Source organism: Malania oleifera, chromosome 1 (assembly GCF_029873635.1).
Source record: "Malania oleifera isolate guangnan ecotype guangnan chromosome 1, ASM2987363v1, whole genome shotgun sequence".
NCBI lineage: Eukaryota > Viridiplantae > Streptophyta > Magnoliopsida > Santalales > Ximeniaceae > Malania > Malania oleifera.
In genome coordinates, this window is record NC_080417.1 from 15416262 (window position 1) to 15442319 (window position 26058).

The following is a 26058-nucleotide window of genomic DNA, read 5'->3' on the forward strand; positions in this document are numbered from 1 at the left end:
CATTCAACAACATTCAGGAACACACGCACACATGAATTCACTGGTGTTTTGTGGCATGCACATGTCAGCTTAAACTGGTTGACACCCCCATCAATTGTTAATTGTTGACAACCCCAACTGAAGAGGCTATGCTCCATGCAACCAAGTGCCAACAAAGCGCTAACCAACTCTGTCTGCATGTGCATGACTAGAATGTCTCCTCCGTATGTTAAAAACCCACGAAATTGCCTTCGGACAAAGGCATGCAAGTCAGCAACTTCAAGAAACTGTCTTGGTCAATATGTTGACCAATCTGCCACTGTCCCTTGCCTGTGGGTCAAACTTTCGTGTTGTGCACTATTCAATCATGACACTTTCCATGCATGAGCATGTACCACATGACATTAGAGCATTTGGCATACAACGGAGTTAACCATCGAGCAACATAATACATCTAGCAATACTGTCAAAGACATTGGCCCTGACCATGTCCATCTTTGACAATGTTGAGCATGTATCAAGCATCTGAACTACTATGTGCTCCCTCCTTAGCAACATAGTGTATGTAGACCATCTTAATCCCTTGAGATTGCCCATGACAGGCCATCCCTTGATGCTGCCTTGGCATAGTGCTTAATGGAATCACATGATTTGGCAATGCCAAGTGATCAAGGGGCTGACACCTAGTCTGCTCTGGTATGATGATGTCCAAGTATTTGAGAAGACGTATAAGAGGTGTCTGCATATTGTGGAAACCAGATTGAATCAGGTGGTAGTGACAGAGAGTTTTCTCTAAAGAAAAGAAGAAATGGGGCAATGAGTCTGAGAGTGAGAGTGAGAGTGCAAGTGATGTTGATAGGGATTGAGTTTGTTTGATATTCTTCCCCCCCCCCACCCCTTTTTTTCAAATGTTCTCTTCTTGTGATGATTCCTGGTTCCCTGCCATTTAATAATTCTTTTTCTCTCTCAATATAATTCTATAGTTATCTTAAAAAAAATTCTATTGTTAATCAAGGAATAATTTTTGATAAAGACGATATGTGTGGACTAGAAAAGCTTGCATTGGGAAAAAAATAATTCTAGTATACATTTTGTTGTAGAAGGGTCCAATGGATCAACTATTCAAGTGGATTTTTTCGTTGGGGGAGAGAAGGGGGGTTCGCTGATGGCATGCACTTGCAGTTGCTGTTTTTGACGATGTCCAGTTTAAGGCATAGATTGTTTTGGCTTGTTCATATTAACTATGAATAGCGTTAAGCTGGTTCCACCAAATAGAGTGTCACGGGATCATGATCATTACTGATGAGAGTTTTGCATTTATTGTAGGTGAACTATAATTTAAGAACTTATTTTTTGGACTTTATTTTGAAAATTTCAGTTATGTTGGTATTTGATTTGATTTGATTTTTTCCCTTAGTCTTTCGCCGGGGGGTGGGGGGGGAGCCTATATAAAGGCTTCCTCCTGTACTTTTCAGATGGCGTGCATAATTGAGAATTGAGAATCCTAACTGAGATTTTGCCTTTTCATTCAATGTTTTCTTTTGTTTTGCACTTCTAATTTCTTTGATTTCCACTTCTATTTTTTTTTCTTTCCACTCATTTTGCGGTTGTGGGCAGAGTGTTGATCAATTGTTTATTTATAGGCCCGTTTAGTAATGTTGGCAATTTCTTTTTTGATTTTTTATTTTCATTTCCAAATGTTTCTGTTTCCAGTTTGTTTGTGTTCCCAAATTTCTGGAAGTAGGAAATATGTTAGGTAATTCATATTGTATGCAAAATAATCTGCAAACAGAAACAAAAAACATGTTCGGTGATTCTAGAAAAATATTGTCAAAATTTAACCAGAAAACTATAGGAGAAGCCAATGTTCCTCTTTCATGTATTGCACGTTAATTATGAACTTCACAATACATCATAGTGCACAATTCATAGCGCTGGCCCGAAAAAGGTTTCTGCTACTACTTAATTACTAATAATTAAAATAAGAAAAAAAGGCGCTTAAGGCCACAACCACAGGTGCACATCATAAGTTGATATGTACTTCTAGCATGTGTGGTGGGAACAATGTTACCTAGAATGTGGACTGTTTTGATTCATGGAACAGGATTGTGGTATGGCACGTGCTCTAAAATGTGGAACATATATAGATATATTGGTGAAATATATGTAATGGCACTTGAATATTTTGAGGAGGGTGTTGAAGTGTTTCAAAATCTAAAAGAGAAATAGATTAGTAATGACTTAGGATGGAATTATAATGTGATAATTCTTCACTTTAGCTAGATATTTTATACCAAAAATATTGAATGAAAACTTAGGATCATTAGATTTTGCGTTCCAATATGAAAATGTACCACATTTTGGAACATGCGTATCATTATGTGGTTCGCTAAGGTGTTATGGCTTTCTGGTAGTGGTAACTATGGGTGGAAATAATGTAATGCATCTCCTGAAACCATTAACACACTTAAAAAGGCCACTAGCCTCATCAGCCAAAATACACCTTGAACCTAATGAACTGCCAACCTTAATGTGCACTTTGAAGGGGAATTGGTGACTGATTAAAAAAGCAAGGGAAAAAAGCCTTGAACATGAACTTAGTTCAAGAACTAATGATTGGTTAGGAGGATTGCTCTTATTGATAATCAAATAAATCTTGATGTGCAGGTTAATAAGATTTTAGAAAAAAATTCTGATGGCAGCTTTTATACGAGGAAGTTCTGAAAGATTCTAAGATGGGATCTGGCGTGAAGGTTAAATTAGATCCTTGGCTTAAGGAGAAAGAAAATGAGTGTCAAATTGATTTTTCCTGTGATGGTTGGTTATTATTAGATGAGTTTTGGGAACTTTTTGGGTATGTTTCTAATTCATTTGATTTTCTTAGTGATATCCCTTGTCTGTCACCTTCTTGCTCGAGGGTTTGGAGTTTGGCCCTATTATTGAGGATGAGGGATTGGGTAAAAAAGCAGAAGGATATTAAACAATGTATGTATGGGATTTTGCCTGTGGACACGGAAATACCAACAGAAAGGATGTAGATGCTCAACAGTTGCTGGATAAGATGGGCCTGTGGATGTCTTATCCTCAAGGAAAAGATTATGCATTGGATGGTGGAAAGGGAAAGGTGAAGAAGGGCCAGCGAGAACTTCAAAATTTGCAGTGCTCTTTTAACTATGATGGAAAGGGTTTGAAGAGGGTTTCTTTTTCTTCATTTTGTTTTATTTTTATTTTTGTTTGTGTTCTTTGAAACAATGTATGTATGAGATTTTGTCTGTGGATACAGAGAAACCAATGGAAAGGGTGTAGATGCTCAACATTTGCTGGACAAGATGGGCCTGTGGATGTCTGATCCTCAAGGAAAAGATTATACTTTGGATGGTGGAAAGAGAAAGGTGAAGAAGGGCCAGTGAGAACTGCAAAATTTGCAGTGCTCTTTTAATTATAATGGAAAGGGTTTGAAGAGGGTTTCTTTTTCTTCATTTTTGTTTGATTTTCCCATTTTATCTTCCTTTGTTTGTGTGTTTTTTGTTTTTGAGTATTTCTTATCCTCTTCCAGGTTTTAATCTCTTTATATTCTTTCTTAGTACATTTTCTTTATTATGTAAAAAATCTCAATTTGGTTTAAGGCAGATCAATGATACATAAATGGATTCAAAGACTCGACTTCAAGACCCAACTTTAATGACATGTACTAAAACAAGGTTAGAACAAGTCTAAAGAAAAAGAAAAATCTGCATTAGAGAATATGCGACAGCAGAGAATTATAAGCAATTGCAGGCCACATTACATTCTCTAGCAGGTAATTGTATTAAATATATTTACTGAAAACTGCAGGAGAATAAGTTTAAATTGTGTTACATTCTCGTTTAGTTGTGGGAAAAAATTTCCCTTTTCCATTTTTTAGTTTTCCAAAAAATTATAAAAACTTTAGCTTTTTTTTTTTTTTTAAAGTTTTTCAAGGTCTGTATTAAAAAGGTAGAAAATAAAGAGTTTGTTTAAATGTACAAAACAAATTTTCATTTTTTGTTTCGAGATTTTAAAATAATTCAACAATCAACTCATTTTCCAATTTTTCAAAAATTATATATGGTAATATTTGGAATCATAGATTTTGGAGCTTGAATTTGGATTTGCGTGGATTCATAAGAAACTTTACACAAAAACCTCTAGTTTTTGGGACCCTGTTATCGAGAGAGTGGCTAAGTGATTAAATGGTTGGAAGGGCATGCCTTTTTCTTTAGGAGGTAGGATTACTCTCATTCAAACTTGTCTTTCTAGTATCCCACTATATATTTTTTTGTCTATTTTCAAATTAGGCGTTCCTTTTTCTTTAGGAGGTAGGATTACTCTCATTCAAACTTGTCTTTCTAGTATCCCACTATATTTATTTTTTTTGTCTATTTTCAAGTTACCTATGGGTGTGGCTAGTAGGATTGAGAGAATCATGAGAGATTTCCTTTGGTCAGGGTGGGGGATGTTAGGTATCATTTAGTGAGTTGTGGGGTTGTCTGTAGGCCTAAACAGGAGGGCAGGTTCGGTCTTGGTAATTTGGTGTCTAAAAACACGACTGTCTTGGCCAAGTGGCTCTGGCGGTTTCCTTTAGAGGTCTCTTCCTTGTGGCATAATGTTATAAAAAGTAAATTTGAACTTGATGGGAACAGGTGGGATACCAACTCAGGTCTTAGATGTTTTTTTGGAGTGCCTGTGGAAAGCCATATCTCAGATTTATTCCCTCTTTACTCCCCACACTAAATTATATTGGATAAGGGCTATAATATTCACTTTTAGAAAGACCTATGGTTGGGGAATGTTGTTGTGCCTTCCTCTTTTCTTCGCTTATTTTGATTAAGCTTAGAACAGGATGGATCTATTTCTTCTTTCATTGTGGAACTGGGTGGTCCTTTACCTTATTGGGATTTTCACTTCAGGAGACCATTGAATGATAGGGAGATGGAGGAGTTATCCTCCTTGTTGGTCTTGCTGAATAATTGTCGAGTCTCTTTGGAAGCTGATTCTTGATCCTTGGATCCCTTGGGTTTTATTCCTGCTATTGTTTTTGTGAATTTTTGACTGGCTCTGGTTTTCCTTTTCCTCTATATAAAACTATCTCGAAGGTCAAATTTCCTTCTAAAATCAAGCTTTTATCTGGCTGGTTGTGCTTAATAGGATCAAAACCAATAACTTGCTACAGATTAGAAAATCTTTAAAGGCTTTATCTCCGGATGTATGCGTGCTTTGTTTAATTGCTTTGAAACTGCTTCGTATCTTTTCTTACATTGTTATTTCTCTTGAGGATTTGGAACAAGTTATTTAATAATTTTGGGGAATGCCGTGTTTGCCCAAAGACAGTGGAGGAGTTTTTTGCAATTCAGTTTGTTGGTTTTGACAGAAAAAGGAGGGTAAGTAGTTATGTGTTTGTGCCTTATTTGCTGTTCGTTTGGGTTTGTGTATGGAATGAAACATGCACATTTTTGCTGGAAAGAAGCTTGTCTCTTTTATTGGTTTGGGAGAAGATTCAACATTTGGCTTCTCTTTGGTGTGTGGGTAATGGGAACTTCAGGGGATGCGTTTTTCGGATGTTCAGCGTGATTGACTTTCCTTGTTGAAATGATAGGGCCTGCTGATATTTTGGGTGGTTTCTAATGTTCCTTTTGTTTTGTCCTTCTTTATTTTCCTGGGGTTACCCAGAATTTTGAAAGGAGATGCCTTACTCTCTCCTTATGGTGCATTCCTATTCTATCAATGAAATTATTTTGTTATAAAGAAAAAAAAGGATTTGAATTCCATGTTCCCATACGTAAAGTAAGAGTTCGAGATCTAGAAAAATAATGAAAAAGTTGTTTTCCAACTTTTCTATTTAAATTTGGTAAATTGGAAAACAAAGTGGCATTTTTGTAATTATATAAAAATGATCATAGGTAAATAAAACTATTTGCAGATGGAAATAGTGCCAAAACTATTTGTTATTCATTTCATACAAACATTGTAAAAATGAAAAATTAGATAGCTATTTTGTTATTTATTAAAAAAAAAGAGGCAGCCCGGTGCACAAAGCTCCCGCATATGCAGGGTCCGGGGAAGAGGTGGACCACAATGGCTATATAGTATGCAGCCTTACCTTGCATTTTTGCAAGAGGCTGTTTCCATGCCTCGAACCCGTGACCTCCAGGTCACACGACGACAACCTTACCAAGCTCTCCTTCCTATTTTGTTATTTATTGGAAAACTAAAATGGAAATGAAAATTGTTTCCACAACTGAATGAGCCCTTATTTAATTACTGAACAAAACTAGTAAGCCCAAGCAATTACAAAACAAGCAAAAACAAGCAATGTACCTGTTGGGCTTTTAGGGATGTTACAGTAAAAAAATTAGAAACAAATTGCACATCTAGGAGGAGGAGACAGCGCTGTGGGACATTTCTTTGTGCAGGCCTTTTGGGCTGCAAGCTGGGGGCTTTCCAACTACCTTGGCTTCCCTTTCAGAGAAATTAAAAAACGAAGGGGTTTGGGACCCCATATCGAAAGATTTGAGAGGAAGGTGGCCAGCTGGAAGAGGAATTACTTGTTTGAAGGCAGGAGACTTATCCTCATTATGAGCACCTTGACAGATTCCCTGATTTTTATGTGTTTCATTTCCCTATTGTTTGGTAAGTTGCTATAAGATTTGAGGGAATTCAAAAAAGGATTCCTTTGGCGGAATTCTAGGGAGGAATTATAGTATCATCTTGTCCAATGGGGGCTGTAAAACCTATCAGTTATGGAGGCTTAGGAATCAAAACTCTATCTACTTTCAACAGTGTCCTCCTTGGAAAAAGGCTTTGGAGATTCATGAAGGAGAAGGATCAGCTTTGGAGTGAAATCATTGCTTCAAAATATGGTCTTCAGTGTAATGGTTGGACTACTAAAGCTGGGAGAGGAGCGCATGGTGTTGGAGTCTGGAAATCCATTAGAAAGGTTGGGATGTTTTTTTGTTCTCTTATAAGCTTCCAAGTGCAAAATGGGGATAATATTTTCTTTTGGCATGATATTTGGTGCTGTCATTCTCCCTGTATCAGTTTGGCTAGTAACAAGGATGCCCTTATTAGTGATCATTTTCAAATTTTTGACCTAGGAATTTTCTTGAACATTCCCCTGATTAGAAATGCTCATGATTGGGAAGTTAACCAACTTAGGGTTTTACAGTAGCTTGTACAAAAACCAAGTGCGGAACACTATTAATGATCCCAAATAGATTCTGAATAAGAATGGCAGATTTATGCTCTGATCATATTGTAGGAAGCTCACTTCTCAGATGGATACTTGTTGTAATTTACCCTGAAAACCCATTTGGAGAATTGCAACCCACACAAAAGTTGCTTCTTGTTAAGACTTGATTAAAAATGAAAGACCTAACTTGAAGATAGGTCTCTCCCGCTATTTATACTACAAATTAAAATACATTCTATTGACAATAGCACCCTTGCTAGCTTTCATTAACTAACACACTAACACACTACATAATAATACTAAAAGACATGTATAACTTCTAACATTCCCCCTCAAGCTGGAACATAAATGCCATTAGCTCGTAGCTTGTCACAAATGAATCTAACGCAAGCATCCCCCAACACTTTGGTAAACAAATCAGCAAGCTGCATGTCCAACTTCACATAAGCGGTTATAATGAGCTTCTGCACAAGTTTCTCACGAACAAAGTGGCAATCAACTTCAATGTGCTTTGTCTGCTCATGAAGGACTGGGTTGGAGGCAATATGAAGAGCAGCTTGATTATCACACGTCAACTTCATAGGCTGAGAATGCGGAAAACCCAATTCTTCCAACATGTTATTCAACCAGACAAGCTCACAGGTAGTGTGAGCCACAACTTTATATTTTGATTCAGCACTTGACCTTGTCACCATAGTTTGTTTCTTACTTTTCCAAGAAACCAAATTACCACCAACCAAGATACAGTACCTGGTGGTGGATCTCCGATCGAAAAGCGATCCAGCCCACTTTGCATCTATATATTCATGGATATAAGTGTGACCTTGATCACGATATAAAAGACCTCTCCTAGGTGCACCTTTGAGATATCTCAAGATGCGAACTATTGCGTCCCAAGTACTTGTCGTCGGAGAATTTAGAAATTGACTCACAACACTTGTTGCAAAAGATATATTTGACCGAGTAATTGTGAGACAATTCAACTTTTCAACAAGTCTCCGGTATTGTCCAGGATTAGGTAGCAAATCACCCGTATCCAGCATTAACTTCTTGTTAAGATCTATGAATCAACCGGTTTAGATCCCAACAAGCTAGTTTCATCTAATAAATAAAAAACATACTTCCTTTGCGGCACAACAATTTCGATATGAGATCTCAATACTCATATACCCAAGAAGTATTTCAACGATCCCAAATCTTTGGTCTGAAAATTAGTCTATATAAAAAGTTTGAGACTCTAAATACCTTGATCATCATCACTTGTAATAACAATATCATCCACATAAACAACATGAAGGATCCTATTCAATGAAGAATGGCAATAAAACACGGAATGATTCACAACACACCGTCAAAGACCAAACTCAAGTACTACAACACTGAAATGACCCAATCATGCTTTGGGAGACTATTTTAGACCATATAGACCCTTTTTGTGCCGACACACTAAGCTTGGCTGCCCCTAAGCGAAAAACCCAAGTGGCTGCTCCATATAAACCTCCTCCTCAAGGTCACCATGCAAGAAGGCATTTTTTTTTTCCACATCTCTAATTGATGCAAAGGCCAGTGACAAATAGTAGCCAAGGAGATGAACAGACGTACTGATATAAGTTTGGCAATGGGAGAAAAAATATTATAATAATCCAAACCATAAACTTGAGTGTATCCCTTAACAACAAGACGAGCCTTTAGACGAGCCACATAACCATCAATGTTGACTTTCATAGTGTAAATCTAGCAACAACCAACCACATACTTGTCAGGAGGAAGAGGTACCAAGTCCTAAGTACCATTGTCATGTAAGGCGTTCATCTCGTCAACCATAGCATTCCTCCATCCTGAATGGGCTAAGGCTTCCAAAATAGATTTAGGAAGGGTAGTAGATGATAGAGCAATGACAAAATAGTAGTAGGAGGGTGATAAGGAGTCATAAGAAACATAGTTGGAAATGGTGTGTTGAGTACATGTGCATTTACCTTTCGAACAGCAATAGGAGGATCAACGTGATGAGAAGTATGATCATCAGATGAGGAAATCAAAGGCGTGGTAGTAGAAGCTAGAGGGGACTCTCTTTCTTGGAGTTGCCGTCGTGCATACACTTGCAAATTAGGATGATCAAGTCGATGAGAAGGACTCAAACTATATGGAGACTCAAATGGTTGGTTGGGCATGAACAACGTAGAATTTGGAAGATTAGGCGAAGGAAGAGACTCATTGAGCTGAGAAGCATTTAGTGACTGGGTGTAGTAAGGTGTAGACTCAAAGAAGGTGACATCGATAGAAACAAAGAAGCGATGCAGCATAGGACTATAACAACGATATCCCTTTTGAGTATACGAGTAGCTCAGGAAGACACATTTTATAGAATGAGGATCCAACTTATCCATCCCAGGAGTTGATGAACAAAGGATACACACCCAAATAAATGAGAAGGAAGAGAAAATAAAAGTGAATTAGGAAAGAGATTGGAGTAGGGAATTTTACCACTAAGAACAGAGGATGACATTCTATTGATCAGATAACAAGCAATAAGTACAGCATCACTCCAAAACACTTTAGGTACATGCATTTGATAAACTAAAGGGTGAGCGATTTCAAGATGTCTATTTTGCTGCTCTGCAACCCCATTTTGTTAAGGAGTGTGGGCATAAGATGATTGATGAACAATACCAAAGTGAGTCATGTTAGTAGTGAATTGTGCATTGAAAAACTCTTTAACATTATCACTTCGAAGTATTCAAATAGGCAAACCAAATTGAGTCTTTATTTCATAACAAAAGGCACAAAATACCTGAAATAACTTGGAACAATCTTTTATTAAATATAACCAAGTCATTCTTGAATAATCATGCGCAAAGGTTACAAAGTACCGGAAACCCAACTTGGACACGACCCTACTAGGAACCCATACATTTGAATGAACTAACATAAAAGGGCTTGCAGCCCATTTATTGACCCGTGAAACAAAAGAATCACGATGATGCTTTCCCAACTGACAAGACTCACAATCGAGACTAGACACAGAACTCAAACTAGGCACAAGACATTCTAACTTTTCCAATGAAGGATGACCCAAGCGACAATGAATTTGGAAAGGTGTGGGAGCAGTAGTGCATGCAGTAGAGTTCACCAACTTCACACCCTCTGCCAATAGTTGTCCTCGTCTTCAAATCTTGAATAACCACGGAATTAGGTAATAATATCATTGAACAATTCATGGATTTAGTAATTTTTATAATGGACATAGGATTTGGAAATATATGAAAACGAAGGAATACAAATAAAAGAAGTGGGATTTACAGCCCTGTTTCCTTTGACTGCAATAGTGGATCTATCGGCAAGAGTAATAACACAAGGTAAATTTGCAGAATATTGAAGAGTGGAGAATAAGCTAGGTATACCTGTGATATGATTAGTGGCAGTGGAGTCTATGACGCAAGGACTAGGACGAGAAGTATTGGATGACAGAAATATTGTGTGCTTACCGGATTGGGCAAGAGATGCAATGGGAAGGGAAGCTTGTTGTGATGCTTGATACAGTTGGAACTTGGAATACTCTTCCTCTGACATAGAGACAGCACGTTGCCCCCCACTTGACCTAAAGGTGAGGGGTTGGTGGTGGCTGCATTGGCAACGCGTGAAGGTTTTCCATGAAGATCCCAACATTGCTCAATACTATGATTATGCTATCCACAAGGAGTGCGTTTGCGTGGAGTACCTTTGCCTTGTTTGTCTCTATCACTACGACTACTTAAAACACCGCGATTATTTTTGTGGTTGTTTGGTAGAGAACTAGAATCACTTTGTGTAGAAGGCTGGGGTCCTCTCTCAATGCTAGACGCAAGAACAGGAGAATGTGTGCTAAAGGAAGCACGAAGGACACTAGAATGAACATTAGCAATTGATGGCAGCTCAACACTACTAAGTACCTGGGACCGAACTACCTCAAACTCAAGTCTCAAGCTTGCTAGAACACAAAGAGCTGTCATCTGCTCCCTCTGCTTTTGCATCTCATGAAAGTCGGCAGTTATAGGTTGCATGACGTTAAGCTCCTCATGAACGTTTCATCTCTCCAAAATAATCTGCAATGATCCTACTCCTTGTTGTAATTGAAATTACTCCTGGGATAAATCATACATATGTGTAATGTTATTGGAGTAAAGAAGTTTGACATAATCCCAAATCTCCTTGCAAGTATCTAGATGCATACACATTTGTGCAACCTGTGGCTCCATTGAATTCAATAAAAGGGAAACAACCAGGGCATCTTCCTGAACCCACACGTCTTTGCTCTTCTCATCAGAAGACTCAGATTGGAGCAAGTGGTTAGATTTCTCTAATCCCCTGCTAAATAAATTCGAACAACTTTAGACAATTGAACATAGTTCTTCCATCCAACTTTTGAGTCATTATTTGCGGCAGCGATTTAGGAAATATTTTTTTTGGGATTCATAGATTCCATCCCAACACTCACAAATTAGAAATCACACCAAAAACAAGAACATTCAGAACTAATCGGGACAGTCACAAACTATGTGAAGCACCGACACAATGACGGACGAGGTGAATAACTCACCGATGGATATAGCGGTGCCACAACACTCACAAACAGCAACCACACCAAAAACAAGAAGAGCAATTAATATTAGAACAATCACAAGCCATGTGAAGCATTGACACAACCACTGACAAGGTGAACAACTCACCTACGGATATAGAACTGCTGCAGCCTCACAACTCACACGAACGCTGCAACAACTCCAAAAAAACTCACAAGGAAGCCTTCACAAACCTTGAACAGAAATTAACAGAATACTGCGAGTGCATGGTAAAAAAAGGTTGAATTTTTGAGCAAAAAACTGGCCTAACAGCTTGATAATATAATCTAAAGAAGGAATCGGAGCATGGCAGAAGAAAAAAAAGGGAAAATGTGGCCAGAATTGCTCTCATGTGCCAGCGTGTGGGGTCGGCCTTGCTAGCATTTGGCCGGTGTGTGGGGACACGTGGGGGGGGGGGGGCTCCTACGATGGGGTTTTGTGGGGTGGGTCGTCAGGAGGGTTTGAATATGGTTATATGGTTGGTTTTGTGATTTAGTATGGGATGGACGTGGATTAGGGAAGAACAACTGCGGGAATGGTGTTTTCTGGTGACGGTTGAGGGAAATAGTGTAATGCCCCAACCTGTCACGTGGGCCCGGGGTGCTACTTTAGTGACGTCTGTGTACTTGATACCATATTTATTATATAAATGCAGCGGAAGTAAATAAAACATTCTTCATAATCCATTACTGGAGTTCTAAACTACCATTTTACACGATAGTCTCCAATTTTCCTTATTACAACCCATTAAAACTACATAAACAAAAATTACTCAATCCATACATTCCACGTAAGTATACTATACTTCTAACTCAACCCCTCTAGTTTGCTACGCACGATCCTGGGTGTATCCTAAAAAGATGATTTGTATATTGGGGTGAGACACTTCTCAGTAGGGAAGATTAAGTTAATATCAGTGTGTGGTCAACATGCATTTAGTGTTTAAAGAAAACATCCATCCTTCATTTAATCGAAAATAGCTATTTTACATCGTACTCTCTTTATACAGTTGAAAATACCCATCTCGTTTCCATAGTATAAACAGTTCAGTAAATAAGTAACACCATTTACATAAATCTACCATTATGCATAAAAGGCATTTCCTGAGACTAAACACCATTTACTTCCCCCATGGTACGGATTGTGCGGCCTGAAGGTTGGACTAAGCGTGAGGTGATCAACCCAGATAAAGTCAAATCATATTTCTGCATCTAACTCCGACTACGTAGGCATCCGCAACTTGCTTGTGGGTCCAATTACCTTACCACTTCCTGGTCCAGACTTCCAGGGAAGGTACACCCTCTACTGAGGCTAATCGGTTGAGACCACCCTACACTTCTATCCAGGGCGCACATGGCCAACTACTGAATCTTTAGCAACGGTACCGTACTCATAACATAACTGGTCCTCAGGGTTCCTAAAACATATCATGCAATTTAAGTAATAAAAACTATATTTCAAACTCATTTTGTATAAAATCTATCATATTATAAAACTTGGCCCCTGGCCATCATAATACATCTTGGCTCACAGCCGCTAAACATAATCCCGGCTCTTGCGACTGTTATATAAAACTCGGCTCACAGCTGCTATATCAAATCCCTGCATTTTTTACAAACAGTTCTAGTATTTCGCAAACATTCACAAACTCGGTTATACCATAACCTCAAAATATCGTTCATCTGCCACACAATTTCAATATACAATATATCCCATTTATAACGTCAAACCAAACTTTCCATTGTTCATTTTTACTCAAAATACATAACATATATCCTAGGTTTGAAAAATCTATTTTGAACGGTTGGTTTTTGAAATAACAACTGAAAACATAAATATACATATATAGCATTTTAATCGGTTCAACTTTAATAAAACTCCTGACTTAATTTAATCTCCTTACCTGCTTATTGAGAGAGAATTCCTACAATGCTCCTATAGCCCACCCACGGCAACACGGGCTCCAAAATCCCGAAAACACGTTTCCTAGAATAATCAAGTCAAGCCCCAAATTAACAACCATTAAACATCCCTAGGCCTATACACCCCATTTAAACAGTTATATGTTAGATAAACAGCCCATTTCTACCCTTACCTCAACTTTGGGGTGATGCCTGGAAAGACCCCATTTAAAAATCTGCTCCACTAGACTTGTAGAGAATTTTTCCTAGATCCTTGTGGTAACTTCCAATTGTCGAATCTGGCGACAAACAGCGAAGAATCGTAGAGAGAGAGTGAGGGGTGCTGGTTGAGAGAGAGAGAGAGAGAGAGAGAGAGAGAGAGAGAGAGAGAAATATGATTTCTTAATGAAGAAGTAACTTAAAAATCTATTTATAGGCCGTTGACTCGGCCAACTTCGTCGACGAATTGGTGCCCTCGTTGACGAACTGCAGAAGGATGTTCGTCGACGAAAGAAGGGGTTCGTTGATGAACCCTAAGCCTGAAATTTCTTTCGGCATTTCCTTGTTATGATGCCTGAGCTTCGTCGACGAATCCTGCTGTTTGCCCTTTAAAAATTTCCTTACTTCTCTTCTTATTTATTTTCTTTATTTTCCCGGGTTCGTGTTTCTACAAATAGAGTTTAGATAGGATCATGCTTTGACACCATGTTAAGGTTTGATTAAAAATGAATGACCTAACTTGAAGATAGGTCTCTCCCTCTATTTATAATACAAATTTAAATATATTCGAATAACAATGATACCCTTACTAACTCTCACTAATTAACATATTAACACACTCAATAATAATAATACTAAAAGACATATATAACCTCTTAACACTATCTTTGTGTGGGAGCCAACTCCTAGGAAAATTCTTACCCACTGCCTATTGTTAACATGTTTTTGGTTTGTTGTGGAGAGAAAGAACTAAGGGAGCTTTTAAAGGATTAGTCACGCTCGTACATATTAGTAAGGATCAAGAGATTGCTACTGTCACCAGATGGCATGGTGGATTATTATTTTTTGAATCCTGTGATTATTAGTTTTTTTTTTAAGACTTGCAGTGAGGAACTGTGGATGGTTTCCCTTGTTTGTTTGTAGGAGGGCTTTAATGATTTTTTTTATTTGCTGATAAAAAAACTGGCCTGTAGTATTACAAATGCAAAGTACACAGTTCTTCTGTAAGGTTTAAGAGGTTGGCTGTTTTGGGGATAGGAAGAATCTCCAATGTTAGGAACTGATGAAAGCTGTGGTTTTGGTTGGACAAAAGATGTTTAGCTATTTTGGGGATAGAAAATATCTCAAATGAAGAGAGGCAGTTGGGTCCACAACTTCTGTGAAGATGGACAATCACCACGTTCTATGTTTTCATTTGTTTCCAAAGCAAGTGACCGACTCTTTATCTTAATTCCAAACCATTGGCATTCTGTTGCAGAATTTTTGGAAATAGAAATAGGTTGCTAATTAAACAGGCTTTAAGATTTAATTGTTTTCGTGAATAGTTTTAGAAAACATATTTCTTGTTTGTTTTTTGTTTTTTGTTTTTGTTTTTTTGTTTTTTGATTTTGTTTTGCCTGTAAAGTTCACTATCCCAATCCCAAGCTGTGGGTGACCCTTAGTAATAATTGCAAACACAGTACATTCATTGTTTAATTTTTTGTGATTTGAATTCTTGTCGGTGCTGTATGTGTTTGTATGATCAAACATAAAAAGTGGCATGATAGAAAGGATCACTGGGGTGTAAAAAAAACTTTTTAAATCTAATCATTTTTCTGAAAAGCTATTGATTGTCATCCTTTCTGTAGGGGATGGTATTTGACCTTGAGAAGGGGTCAACCTTATACATTGATCTTGCAAAATCTAATTCGAGGTCCAAGCGCTCCAGGACAACAGGTAATTTGCAACTTTGAGTTTTCCTTTCTTCTTCTTGCTGCCTCTGTTCTATATTTTAATATTCATTTTCTGGAATTCTTGATGATGACTATCAGATGATGAAAGATCTGGCTTCGATAAGAAAATTAAAGCATCTGCGGCCTATTCAAGAGGCACTCCTGATTCTGGTGAGGCTGTAGCTCAAAATCCTCATTGTTTGGATTAATCTTCATTGATGCTCTGTTTTTATGCAGTATTATGTTCTGTTTAATTTATGGCTTATCTTATGCAAATTCTGTGTATCTTTATCTCTATATCTCCCTCTCAAAAAAAGTTTGTTAATTTGGCTAACATGGTGTTGTCTGATCTGTACTCGGAGTACAAGTTATTTTCTTGGTCACTTGGAGTACACATTTTTCTAAAAGCTCACATTGCACATGTTTGCACGCTTGGACACTAGCAGGTGTTGGCAGCGTTCACTTGCCTGGAATGGTTAATTCTGCTTACAACACGATTGGTTATCCATCTACACAAAGGTCATCTGCACAACTTAAGCACACTTTTGTTACTCGGAAGTGATTACTTCTAGCTGAATAAGCACATTCTTTTACTTGAAATATTTACTTATTGCCAAAGGTCAAGGGCCTAGTAAAAGCATTTACTACATGCCCTATTTCCTGAAGTTGTACTATTAGCCTTGTGATGAATTACTTATTTCATTGCTTATCTAATTTTCATTATATTTATTCTTTTTTCATGATTCAGTCATGGGAGTTTTGAAGGTCTTGCTGGTAGTGAAACTAACACAATGAAATCGGTGAGGTTCACATTTCAATATGTATTGAGTTCTATGCAAGTTTATGTTTTGCTTCTAATTTTTTGCCGCCTTATATTCACTCAATGGCCAATTGTTCGAGTTAATGTTTCAATATAATTGCCTATATTGTTTGCCGTTATTCAGTTCTTCATTTTAATGCGAATCTTTTTATCCTTTTTAGGGAAAAACAATCTTTTACGTGGTATTTGATTATTTCAGAATCAAAATTTTATTTATATATTTATTTATTTTGTCATTGAACCAGCTTTAGCATGACAATTAGTTTTGAAGTTTACTAGTTTTTTTTTTTCCGTTTTCCAAGTGAGTAATAATGTTACTAGATTTTAAAATAATGACTCTTTAAGATGTAACTTGGGGAAAAATTGGAACAAAGTTTGTCTATGAGAACATCTGTGGGTTTCTGAAGACATACTCGGATATTCCTCAGTATAGATTGATTGATGCATGTTACAAACATATTTAATTTTCTAAAAATAGGTCCGAGTATTAACAATGTTGTTGTTTGGTGTATAGTTTGCTTAGGACCAAGCAAATTGCAATTTTGAAATCCCTTAAGAGTAGACTGTTCATGGTGCTTTGTTCATTAATTGCCTAATAAATTAGTTATGTGTAATTGTGCATTGCTTGTGCTTAGAAGGGATCACTAGTATATAAAATAATGTAATAAGTTTTAGATTATTAAGTTTTATAAATATAAACATTTATCAAGTAGTAGAATTATTGTCATATTTAGACAATGCTTGCAAATGAGGGAGTCATATATATATTTTGATAGAAAAAGAAATTTCATTGATTGATGGTAAAGAATTTACAAGAAAGGAGAATAAGATATCTCCTAATAATTAAGGACAACAAAAATAAAGAAACATCAAACCATCAAGTTCCTCCAATCCCATTGTAAATCCAAAAAACTAGCTTCCCGAAAAATTCTAAACCTGACACACCATAAAGAAGCAATATAAATAATCTTATCCCATACCATTGTCCAATTTAGATTCTTCCCAGAAAATATCTGTGCATTGTGCTCCATCTATAGACCCCATAAGACTGCAAAGATGCCACATATCCACAATGCTGCCCTATCCTTCTTTCTTCCAAAAAACCTGCAAAGGAGATGGCTAACAAATCTTCTACTGAAAAAGGACAAACCCAGCTCCCCTTCCCTTACACTGAACAGTTAATTCCTAATCCTCCAAGAAAAATTGCAATGCAAAAGAACATGGTATGCTATCTTGGAATTCCTATAACAGAGCACACATGCATCAAGAGAGAGAGCCTTCATAGGTCTTTGAATCTGCTGCAAGTTATTAGTTTAAATTTTGTGAAGCGCAATCAACCAGGTAAAAATTTTGATTTTTGGGGGGGAATTTTGACCTTCCAAATAGAAGGATAGAGAGTAAAAGATTAGTGTAGTTCAGGAATTTGTAGAAAGTCTTGCAGGTAAACACCCCCAACTGATCCAAAGACAAAGAACAAACATCCCTACCCAAAGACAGGTTGCAGTTATTCAGTAAGGACAGCAAGGATGACACTCCACCATCTCCTTATCAATAAAAGGTCTTCGGAAATGGAGGAAACAATAGAGCTACTCAAATTGTCAACAGAAAAAAAATAGCTCTATTCGGCTTAGAGCACAATCTAAAAAGACGAGAGAAGAAATGGAGAAAGAATCATTCCCAAGCCATAGGTATTTCCAAAAATGAATCCGGGATTCACTCCCCGCCTCAAATTTTGTGGAGTGAATATAGATTAAAACTGAAAAATAGACCTTTATGGATTCTCGAAAGAACATCTCAAACTAGTATTGGTATCGCACCCATTCTCATCCAACCCAAACTTACTTTGTATAACTCAATGCCATGGGGAAGTAAGAAGAAAAGGAAAATGTCATAACCATTTAACTAAAAGAGTAGTGTTTTTAGACACCAAATTACCAAGACCCAGCCCCCCTTGCCCCCTCTTCCTCCTCCTCCTCCTCCTCCTCCTTTTTAGACCTACAAACCTCAGTCCAACTCACTGAAGGATCCCTTGACTCCTGACACCAGACCATAAGAAATCTCTTAAGATTCCCTCAAGCTTACTTGCAATCCCCATCGGAATGTTAAAAAAAGACAGGAAAATACATCGGATTGCAGAAAGATAGGTTTGAATAAGTGTTATTTTGTCCCCAAGGGAAAACAAGGTCCTCCTTTCAACCATCAAATCTCTTTGTCATCCTTTAGAGTGCCGGATTCCCAAAATTGGTAGCTTGATGATTCCCTCTCAAAGGAAGCCCTAAGTAAGTCAAGGGCCAATCCAATAAACCACACCCACATTTGTAGCCCCATCTCTATTACACTCAATAGGAACAGTTAAGGCTGCAAAACGACTTTTCCCCATATTAATTTGAGCCTAGATACCCTCTCAAAAACTTGAAGAGTACCCAAAAATCTTCTAATTGGAAGGCAACGATCAACTAGAAAGACAATGGTATTGTCTGCAAACTAAAGGTGTGAGGCCACCATTCACTCTCTCCCAACTCCTAACCCTTTGACCATACCCCTCTGTACTCTCCTATCCATCATCCTATTCAAAACATCATCTACGAGGACAAACAGAAAGGGAGATGAGGGGTCACCTTGTCAAATGCCCCTTGAAGCAGTAAACCAAAATTTGGGGGTTCACCATTCATAATCACCGAAAAATAAACATTAGACAAACTACCCCCAGTCTACTTATGCCAATGCTTACCAAAGCCCTTTCACAAAAAAACCTTATCTAGAGGTCGCTCCAACTCACTATATCATAAGCCTTCTCAAAATTTACTTTGAAAAGTGACCCTCTCTTCTTATTCCTATGAATATCCTCCACCACCTCATTGGCCACTAGGATAGCATCCACTATTTGTCTCCTCCAAACAAACACACAATGAGCACTCAGAACAGTATTATTGAGTACCTTGCTCAGATTATTATCAAACACTTTGGTGATAATCTCATACACACTAGAGACAAGACTAATAGGTCTAAAATCCTCAACCTTGGAAGATCTAGCTTTTTTAGACACCAAAGCTATGAAAGAGGAATTAGTACTCTTTCAGCAAATGTCACTTAGTAATCTCCCACAATCTTGAAAGAAAGTCATATTAAAACCATTAGGTCCCGGTGCCTTATACCTATCCATCCCAAATACCACGCCCTAACTTCCTCCTCATCAAATGGTCTCTCTAACCAATGCATTTGATAATCAAAAATAGGATTCCAATCTAACCCCTGTCATCTGTCTACTATGGTCCTCTGAATAAAAATTATGAAAGAAATCATTAATAATGGATGCTATTTGACTATGGTCATTAGTGACTCATTCACTTCCCATATGGCCATATCCAACTCCCTAATTAAGTTTTTAATCTTATTCACATTAGCTAGCGTGTTAAAGGAGTAGGAGTTGCAGTCATCATCTTTAACTCGTTTGAATTTGATCTTTTGTCTCCAGCTCCTCAATTTTCGAAAAGCACCTCTTCGAGCTCATTTTTTATTGAAACTCTTCTTGCTTCCTCTCTATTTGAGAAAATAGTCTCCTCCTCCTTCCTATCTAAGAAAGCCAACTCATCCAAAAGCTTAGGTTTTCTAATTCTAATGTCACCAAATACCTCCTCATTCCAAATTTTCAGTATATCCTTCAAATTCAATTTCCTCATGAATCTAAAACCTTTCCAACCTATTTCCACATTCTGTGCTCAAGGGTCCCTAAGCAAAGGCTTAATGTCGTGTGGCTCAACCACATGTTCTCAAACCTGAAAGGTGTAGGGACCCACGACCTTTGACCTTTCTAGATTCCAACAAGATAGGGAAGTAATCAGAAGTAGTTCTAGAAAGGACAATTTGGGAAAGTTTGGGAAATTCATCCTCTTACTCACTACTAAACAAAAATCTGTCTGGTCTACTAGCCACCGCACTAGTCCCTCCCAACCGAGTAAAAGAAGCATTCCCCAACAGAAGGTCTCTCAAACCACAATCCCTAATTAACGAATCAAAATTGAGCATACTTGCGGTATTTCTGCCTCTTTCTTTTCTTTGGGAAACCTAACCGTGTTGGAGTCACCACCCACAATCCACCTAAGGGAGCAAAGCTAAAAATAGAAACAAGCTCTTCCCACAAAGAGCTTCTCAAAGTAGGTGTAGAAGGTGCGTAGACTGAAGAAACCCACCACTGTCCCCTCTCTCAGTTCAAATAAAACAGAAAGAGAAAAAATCTGTCAGGATATCAACCCTAGAAATATACCGAGAATCCCATTAGACAAGGATACCCTTTGAAGCACCCCTAAACTCTCAATCTTTACAATGACCATCCCAAATACTCCAGACTACTCATCTATTGATTCCAGCTCAGTTTCCTGAATAAGGACTATATCAAGGGAATTCTTGCCCAAGACCTTCTTAATCAAACTCCTCTTTCTCATCCCCCAAATCCTCTTAACATTCCAACTGAATACCTTCATGGTTTTTTGCGCTTACCACCTTCCTGAAACCTCTTCCACTCCCATAGTTGATTGTTGAAACCAGATTCTAAATCTCTTTCTGGACTTCTTATTCCGTCTCTCGTACGTCTTAGGACTCAACCCCTTTGTCCGCACAATTCTAGCAGGGTGTACTTACTCCAGTTCCAGGTCTTCAAGGAGTTTTTGCAGGTCTAGGCAGTCTCTCTCACCCCACTTTTAGCTAAACTCACACCCGTCTCTCCTAGAAAAAACCTCCCTATGGCCATAATAGAGTTACTGGAGAAAGGATAGGTTGGGTTGGAAGGGTAAGAATACATTTTTTTTTTAAAGATGAACGAGGATCCTCCATGACCATAAGAGAATCAACTCTCCCAGTAAGTTCCTCCCCATTCCCCCCCCCCTGGACAGCACCAAAAGGAACATCTGAGATAACTGCGAGGTAAGATCTGAGCTTATGGCCAGGGTCGGAAGACAATGACCCATCAACAGTTAAAGCTTTAACCTGGTCACAGTTGTGGTTAAAAGAATTTACACCTGCCTGTGCATAATCAGAACTCGAAAGAAGGCTATGTCTCTCCAAGCACTTTGCGCTTGTTTCTGGAATATCCACTTGACCACTTTATTTGACCCATCCTCTTCCAGATCCCCACTAAAACCCTCAAACATCTGAAGTAGACCTTCCTTTTCAAAATCAGCTCTCACCTGATCCACCAGAGTCTTCTTTTCTGATACGCATATGCTGCCCATATCTTCTTTCGAATCGTACATCAGATCATTTTTGCTTTTCCCTTCTGATATTGTGTTCATTCTTTCTAATGGAGCTGCGGTTAAAGACACAGTTTGATTGCAAAAATCACCTTGCTTCTTGCTGCTCTTAGGAGGAGCAGTAAGAAGCCTCTTTAACAGAGCCTCTGCCAGTAATTCTTTTGAATCCATGCTGTCCTCTGAAATCTGCCTGGCCAGAAGGTCCGAGTTGTCCTCGACTGCCCTCCTCCTACTCCACCGCAGGCCTTTGTTGCTGCATATCTGGATTTGGGCTTTTTACATCTGCCTTAACTAAGATTTGGCCCTTATTCCATACCGCCTTAGAATTAGTTAAAAAATTATACAAAAACCGAAAACTTTTAAAAATATCCCAAAAATTATAAAATTTATAAAATATTATCAGAACTAAGAAAATTATAAGAATTTAACAAAGTTTCTTAAAAATTGAGGAATATCATAACATTTTGAAAATTCAAAAAATTTAACTTATAAAATTCCATGAAAACTTAGAAAATAAAATTTTAATTCCATAATATTCTTAAAGATTCATGAAATTCTGTGAAAATCATAAAATTTTGAAGATCTCATATAACTGAAAATTTAAAGGCCTATTTAGTTATGGAAACTGATTTTTATTTTCCATTTTAGTTTCTACAAAATTACAAAAAAGTTAGCTAATTTTTCATTTTACAACATTTGTGTAAAATAAATGAATAGTGACAAACAGTTTTGACCCTATTTGTTGTGGAAATAGTTCTATTTTTCATTTGTAATTTTTTAATAATTACAAAAATGCCACCTTGTTTCAAATTTTCAAATTTATATAGAGAAGTTGGAAGACATCTCTTCATTATTTTTCTAGATTTCTAACTCTTATGTATGGGAGCATGGAAATCGGATCTTGGATTTTAATTCATGTGGATTATGCATAGAGTTCCTTCAAAATCCAAAATCCAAATTCAAGCCAAAAAATAAATGATTATTGCGTTATATAAATTTTGAAAAATTGGAAAATAATTTGGCTTTGTTTTTGTGATTATTTTGAAAACTAAAAATTTAAAAAATGAAAAATCATTTTGCACATTTAAACAAACTCTTTTTCTACCATTTTAATGCAAATCTTAAAATTAAAAAAAAAACTAAAATTTTTATAATTCTTTGGAAAACTAAAAATTGGGAAATGGAAAATGTTTTCCACAATTTAACAGGCCCTAAAATTTTCTGTAAAAATCATAAAATTCATCAAAGTTCAAAAAGATCATTTAAAAGTATCATCAAATTTTAGAAAATCATAAAGATTTTGTAAACATTCTAAAAGCTTCATAAATTGCACAAAACCTTAGAAAATTAAAAATTATGCCTAAATTTTTTCAACAAGATTCAGAGAATATTCCGTAGAATAGAAAGAAATTCAGCGAGAGGAATATTGATTAACCTTGATAATCAAGAAACAACAACACTAGTCGTTTTCGATATCTAGGATCTATTATGTAAGTGGAAGGAGAAATTGAAGAGGATATAGTACATAGAGTTAAAGCATGTTGGGTAGAATGGAGAAATGCTTCGGGAGTGTTGTGTGATCATAGGACATTGTTAAAATTAAAGGGGAAGTTCAATAGGATGACTGTTAGACCAGCCATAGTCTATGGATTAGAGTGCTGGGCAACCAAGAAACAATATATTTAAATAGTGAAAGTCACTAACATGCGAATGCTAAGATGGAGGTATGGTAAAACATTAATTGATAAATTAAGGAATGAACAAATTTGTGACAAGCTAGGTATTGCACCTATAGAAGATAAGATAAGGGAGGGCAGCTTTGATGGTTTGGGAATTTGAACATAGGTCAAGTAGTGCACCAATGAGGGGCAAGCTAGTAATAGTTAATGGTACTATAAGAGGTCGGGGTAGACCTAAAATAACTTGGAATTAGGTTGTGAGGAGGGATAACACCCCTTAACCTAGTTTAGGATAATGCCCTTGATTGCGTGAATTGTAGAAAAGGATTCATATAGCTGACCCTGCTTTGTGGGACTTAAGCGGCTTGTTTTTGTTGTAGAATAGAAAAAAATTAATTAATTTCAATCGAGATTTTTGTGCTCCCAATTTTAGGAATAAGAGATTTATGCAAATATTCTTTCTCATTAAATATTATAATAGGATTTTATTAGATAAATCTATCTCAATTTGAAAATCTCGAAACAAGGTAATGATAACATGACATATTCAATACGACTATAGACCCATTGTGGTCTGCTCCTTTCCCGGACCCTGCATATGCGGGAGCTTTGTGCACCGGGTTGTCTTTTTTTTTTTTTTAAATAATATTTTAAACAGATGAACCACTTCACGCATTCTTTCCAAAAACTATTTAATTTTATTTTTTATAAGATGCATGTGCTGAGAGCGTGCCTTGGATCAATGGTCAGGTTGCTCCTTTGTGATTGGTTGGTTATGGGTTCGAGTTAGGAAACAACCTCTTTGCATAAAACCAGGGGTAAGGCTGCGCATACTGCGGCGACCCTCCCCCTAGCTGCTCAAAGTGGGGGGCCTTAAGGCTCGGGGAATTTTTGTTTTTTTAAATACGATGCACGGGCAATGAAGGTGATTTTTTTTTTTAGGAGTTTTAAGTTAGTCGTAGGTAGGTAATCACTTGGATGGGAAAATTTGAAGATGATTTTAATATGTTTTAACGTTCAACATCTTCATGAATGAACTTGAGCTTTTATGTTTGATGGCTTTTGAGCTATGGAGATGTCTTTTTATGTAGATATGAGGCTATTTTAGTATATGAATAGGAATATAATTAGAATAACATAATTGCCTTGGGCAGGATTCTATAAGGGTATTTCTACTTAAAATGTATTTGAAAAGTAAGAATACCTCTATCAAAATAGGTCCATACAAGTTTATTTTTATATAAACAGAAAAAAGTAAGAATACATTTTTTTTGGTCATATATCAAATTTGTACTTATAGTTGGTTCACATGGGTGTATTTTTAAAAAAAGTATATTTTTATCAAACATAATATTTTGCATCTGCAATGCATTCATACTTGTGTATAAGTAACTTGTATATGAATAAATAATTAGATATTGATGTTTCTAAATATTTATACTATTCTATTGAGGTGTTTTTTCTTTTTTATTATTCTATCTATGACTTATAAAATGGAACATTTTCAGTCCATGAATGTCTTAATCATGATTGAAAGATCCTATACGTTAGTAAATGTTTTTAAATTTTAAAAGATAAGGATGCTTCTTTCCGCAAAATGCTTCTACTATTTGTACTTCTATAATTTTTCATGTGTGCATTGCATTTGAGTGGTTGCAAGTGAGTTATTTCACCCTTTTTTTCTAAAGGGTGCTTTTGGTCAATTTATTTCAATATTTTTGTCTTTTTATGAGTCTTGTTTATTGCGCATTGGAATGATGTTAGGCGGTTTCTTGGAGTTGTAGAAGATGTAAGAGGGTGTACATATTTTACATTCTTTTTGAAAGGATGTGCCTACTTGAGCATTCACCAATTGTTTCTTTCCTTTTACATATTTTATTAATGTGTTTGACCTTTTGGTTGATAGTGATTAAGAATGACGACAATTTGTGTTGGAACCAAATTTTAGTCATGTGAAGTCTTAATATGTCTAAGATAATTACTGAATTTAATTATATATAGCTGTGGTTGAGCTTAATTCTTTTTAAAAAACATAAAGATATTTGCCTACAAAATATATTTGCCCACTAAATGATTTACTTATTTTACTTTTACTAGCTGTGGAGCATGTGCTCTGCATGTACCCATCTTGATTTAAAATGTAAATCATTGTAAGATCATATTTTATATGAATAAAATATATTTGTATGATATTGAGTTTCATTACATAGATACATAAATTTGCACATGATATTCATCTCTATTGAAAAGGAATCAACTAAAAGTAATCAATCTATTAATGACAGGATGAACCTGAGAAATAATCCCCCTCATGTGAAATTATATGTCTTCTTTTAAATCTAACAATTCCATCATTTAAGCTAGTTTTTTAATTTATAATTGAGCCAAAGAAATTACTTCTTGCATAGTGTACAGAGCTTTATTCATCCATCATACATGCATGCTAGGCTCAGTTCTTTTCCCCTAAAATTATTTATGTACATGAATATATAATGAGATTTTTAAAATGATTATCCCTGTTTTTTCTAAGATAAAATAGTTTCCATTAACTTGATAATTTCTTGAGTATTTATGAAAATTTTGAAATTAGATTATTTTCTTTTTTGCTTGCAAATGTGCATGGATATTCTCTCTTTATTTTCTCTTAAACTAATCATGATCCCAATTAGAGATGGACTTTTTATTTAGATAAGAAGA

At 36.6% G+C, this 26058-nt stretch overlaps 1 protein-coding gene across 2 annotated transcripts in view; it reads left to right on the top strand.

The window, feature by feature from the left end:
- Positions 1-26058, top strand: part of LOC131160339 (uncharacterized) — a 49032-nt gene that overhangs the window by 15185 nt on the left and 7789 nt on the right. Inside the window, exons 3-6 of one of the 2 annotated variants that reach the window (XM_058115946.1) lie at positions 15533-15620; positions 15716-15787; positions 16063-16135; positions 16365-16416. In XM_058115946.1, coding sequence (XP_057971929.1) covers positions 15533-15620; positions 15716-15787; positions 16063-16135; positions 16365-16416 — 285 coding nt within the window. Of the gene's footprint in view, positions 1-15532; positions 15621-15715; positions 15788-16059; positions 16136-16364; positions 16417-26058 lie in introns of both variants that reach the window. The other variant, XM_058115935.1, reaches the window with a different exon arrangement.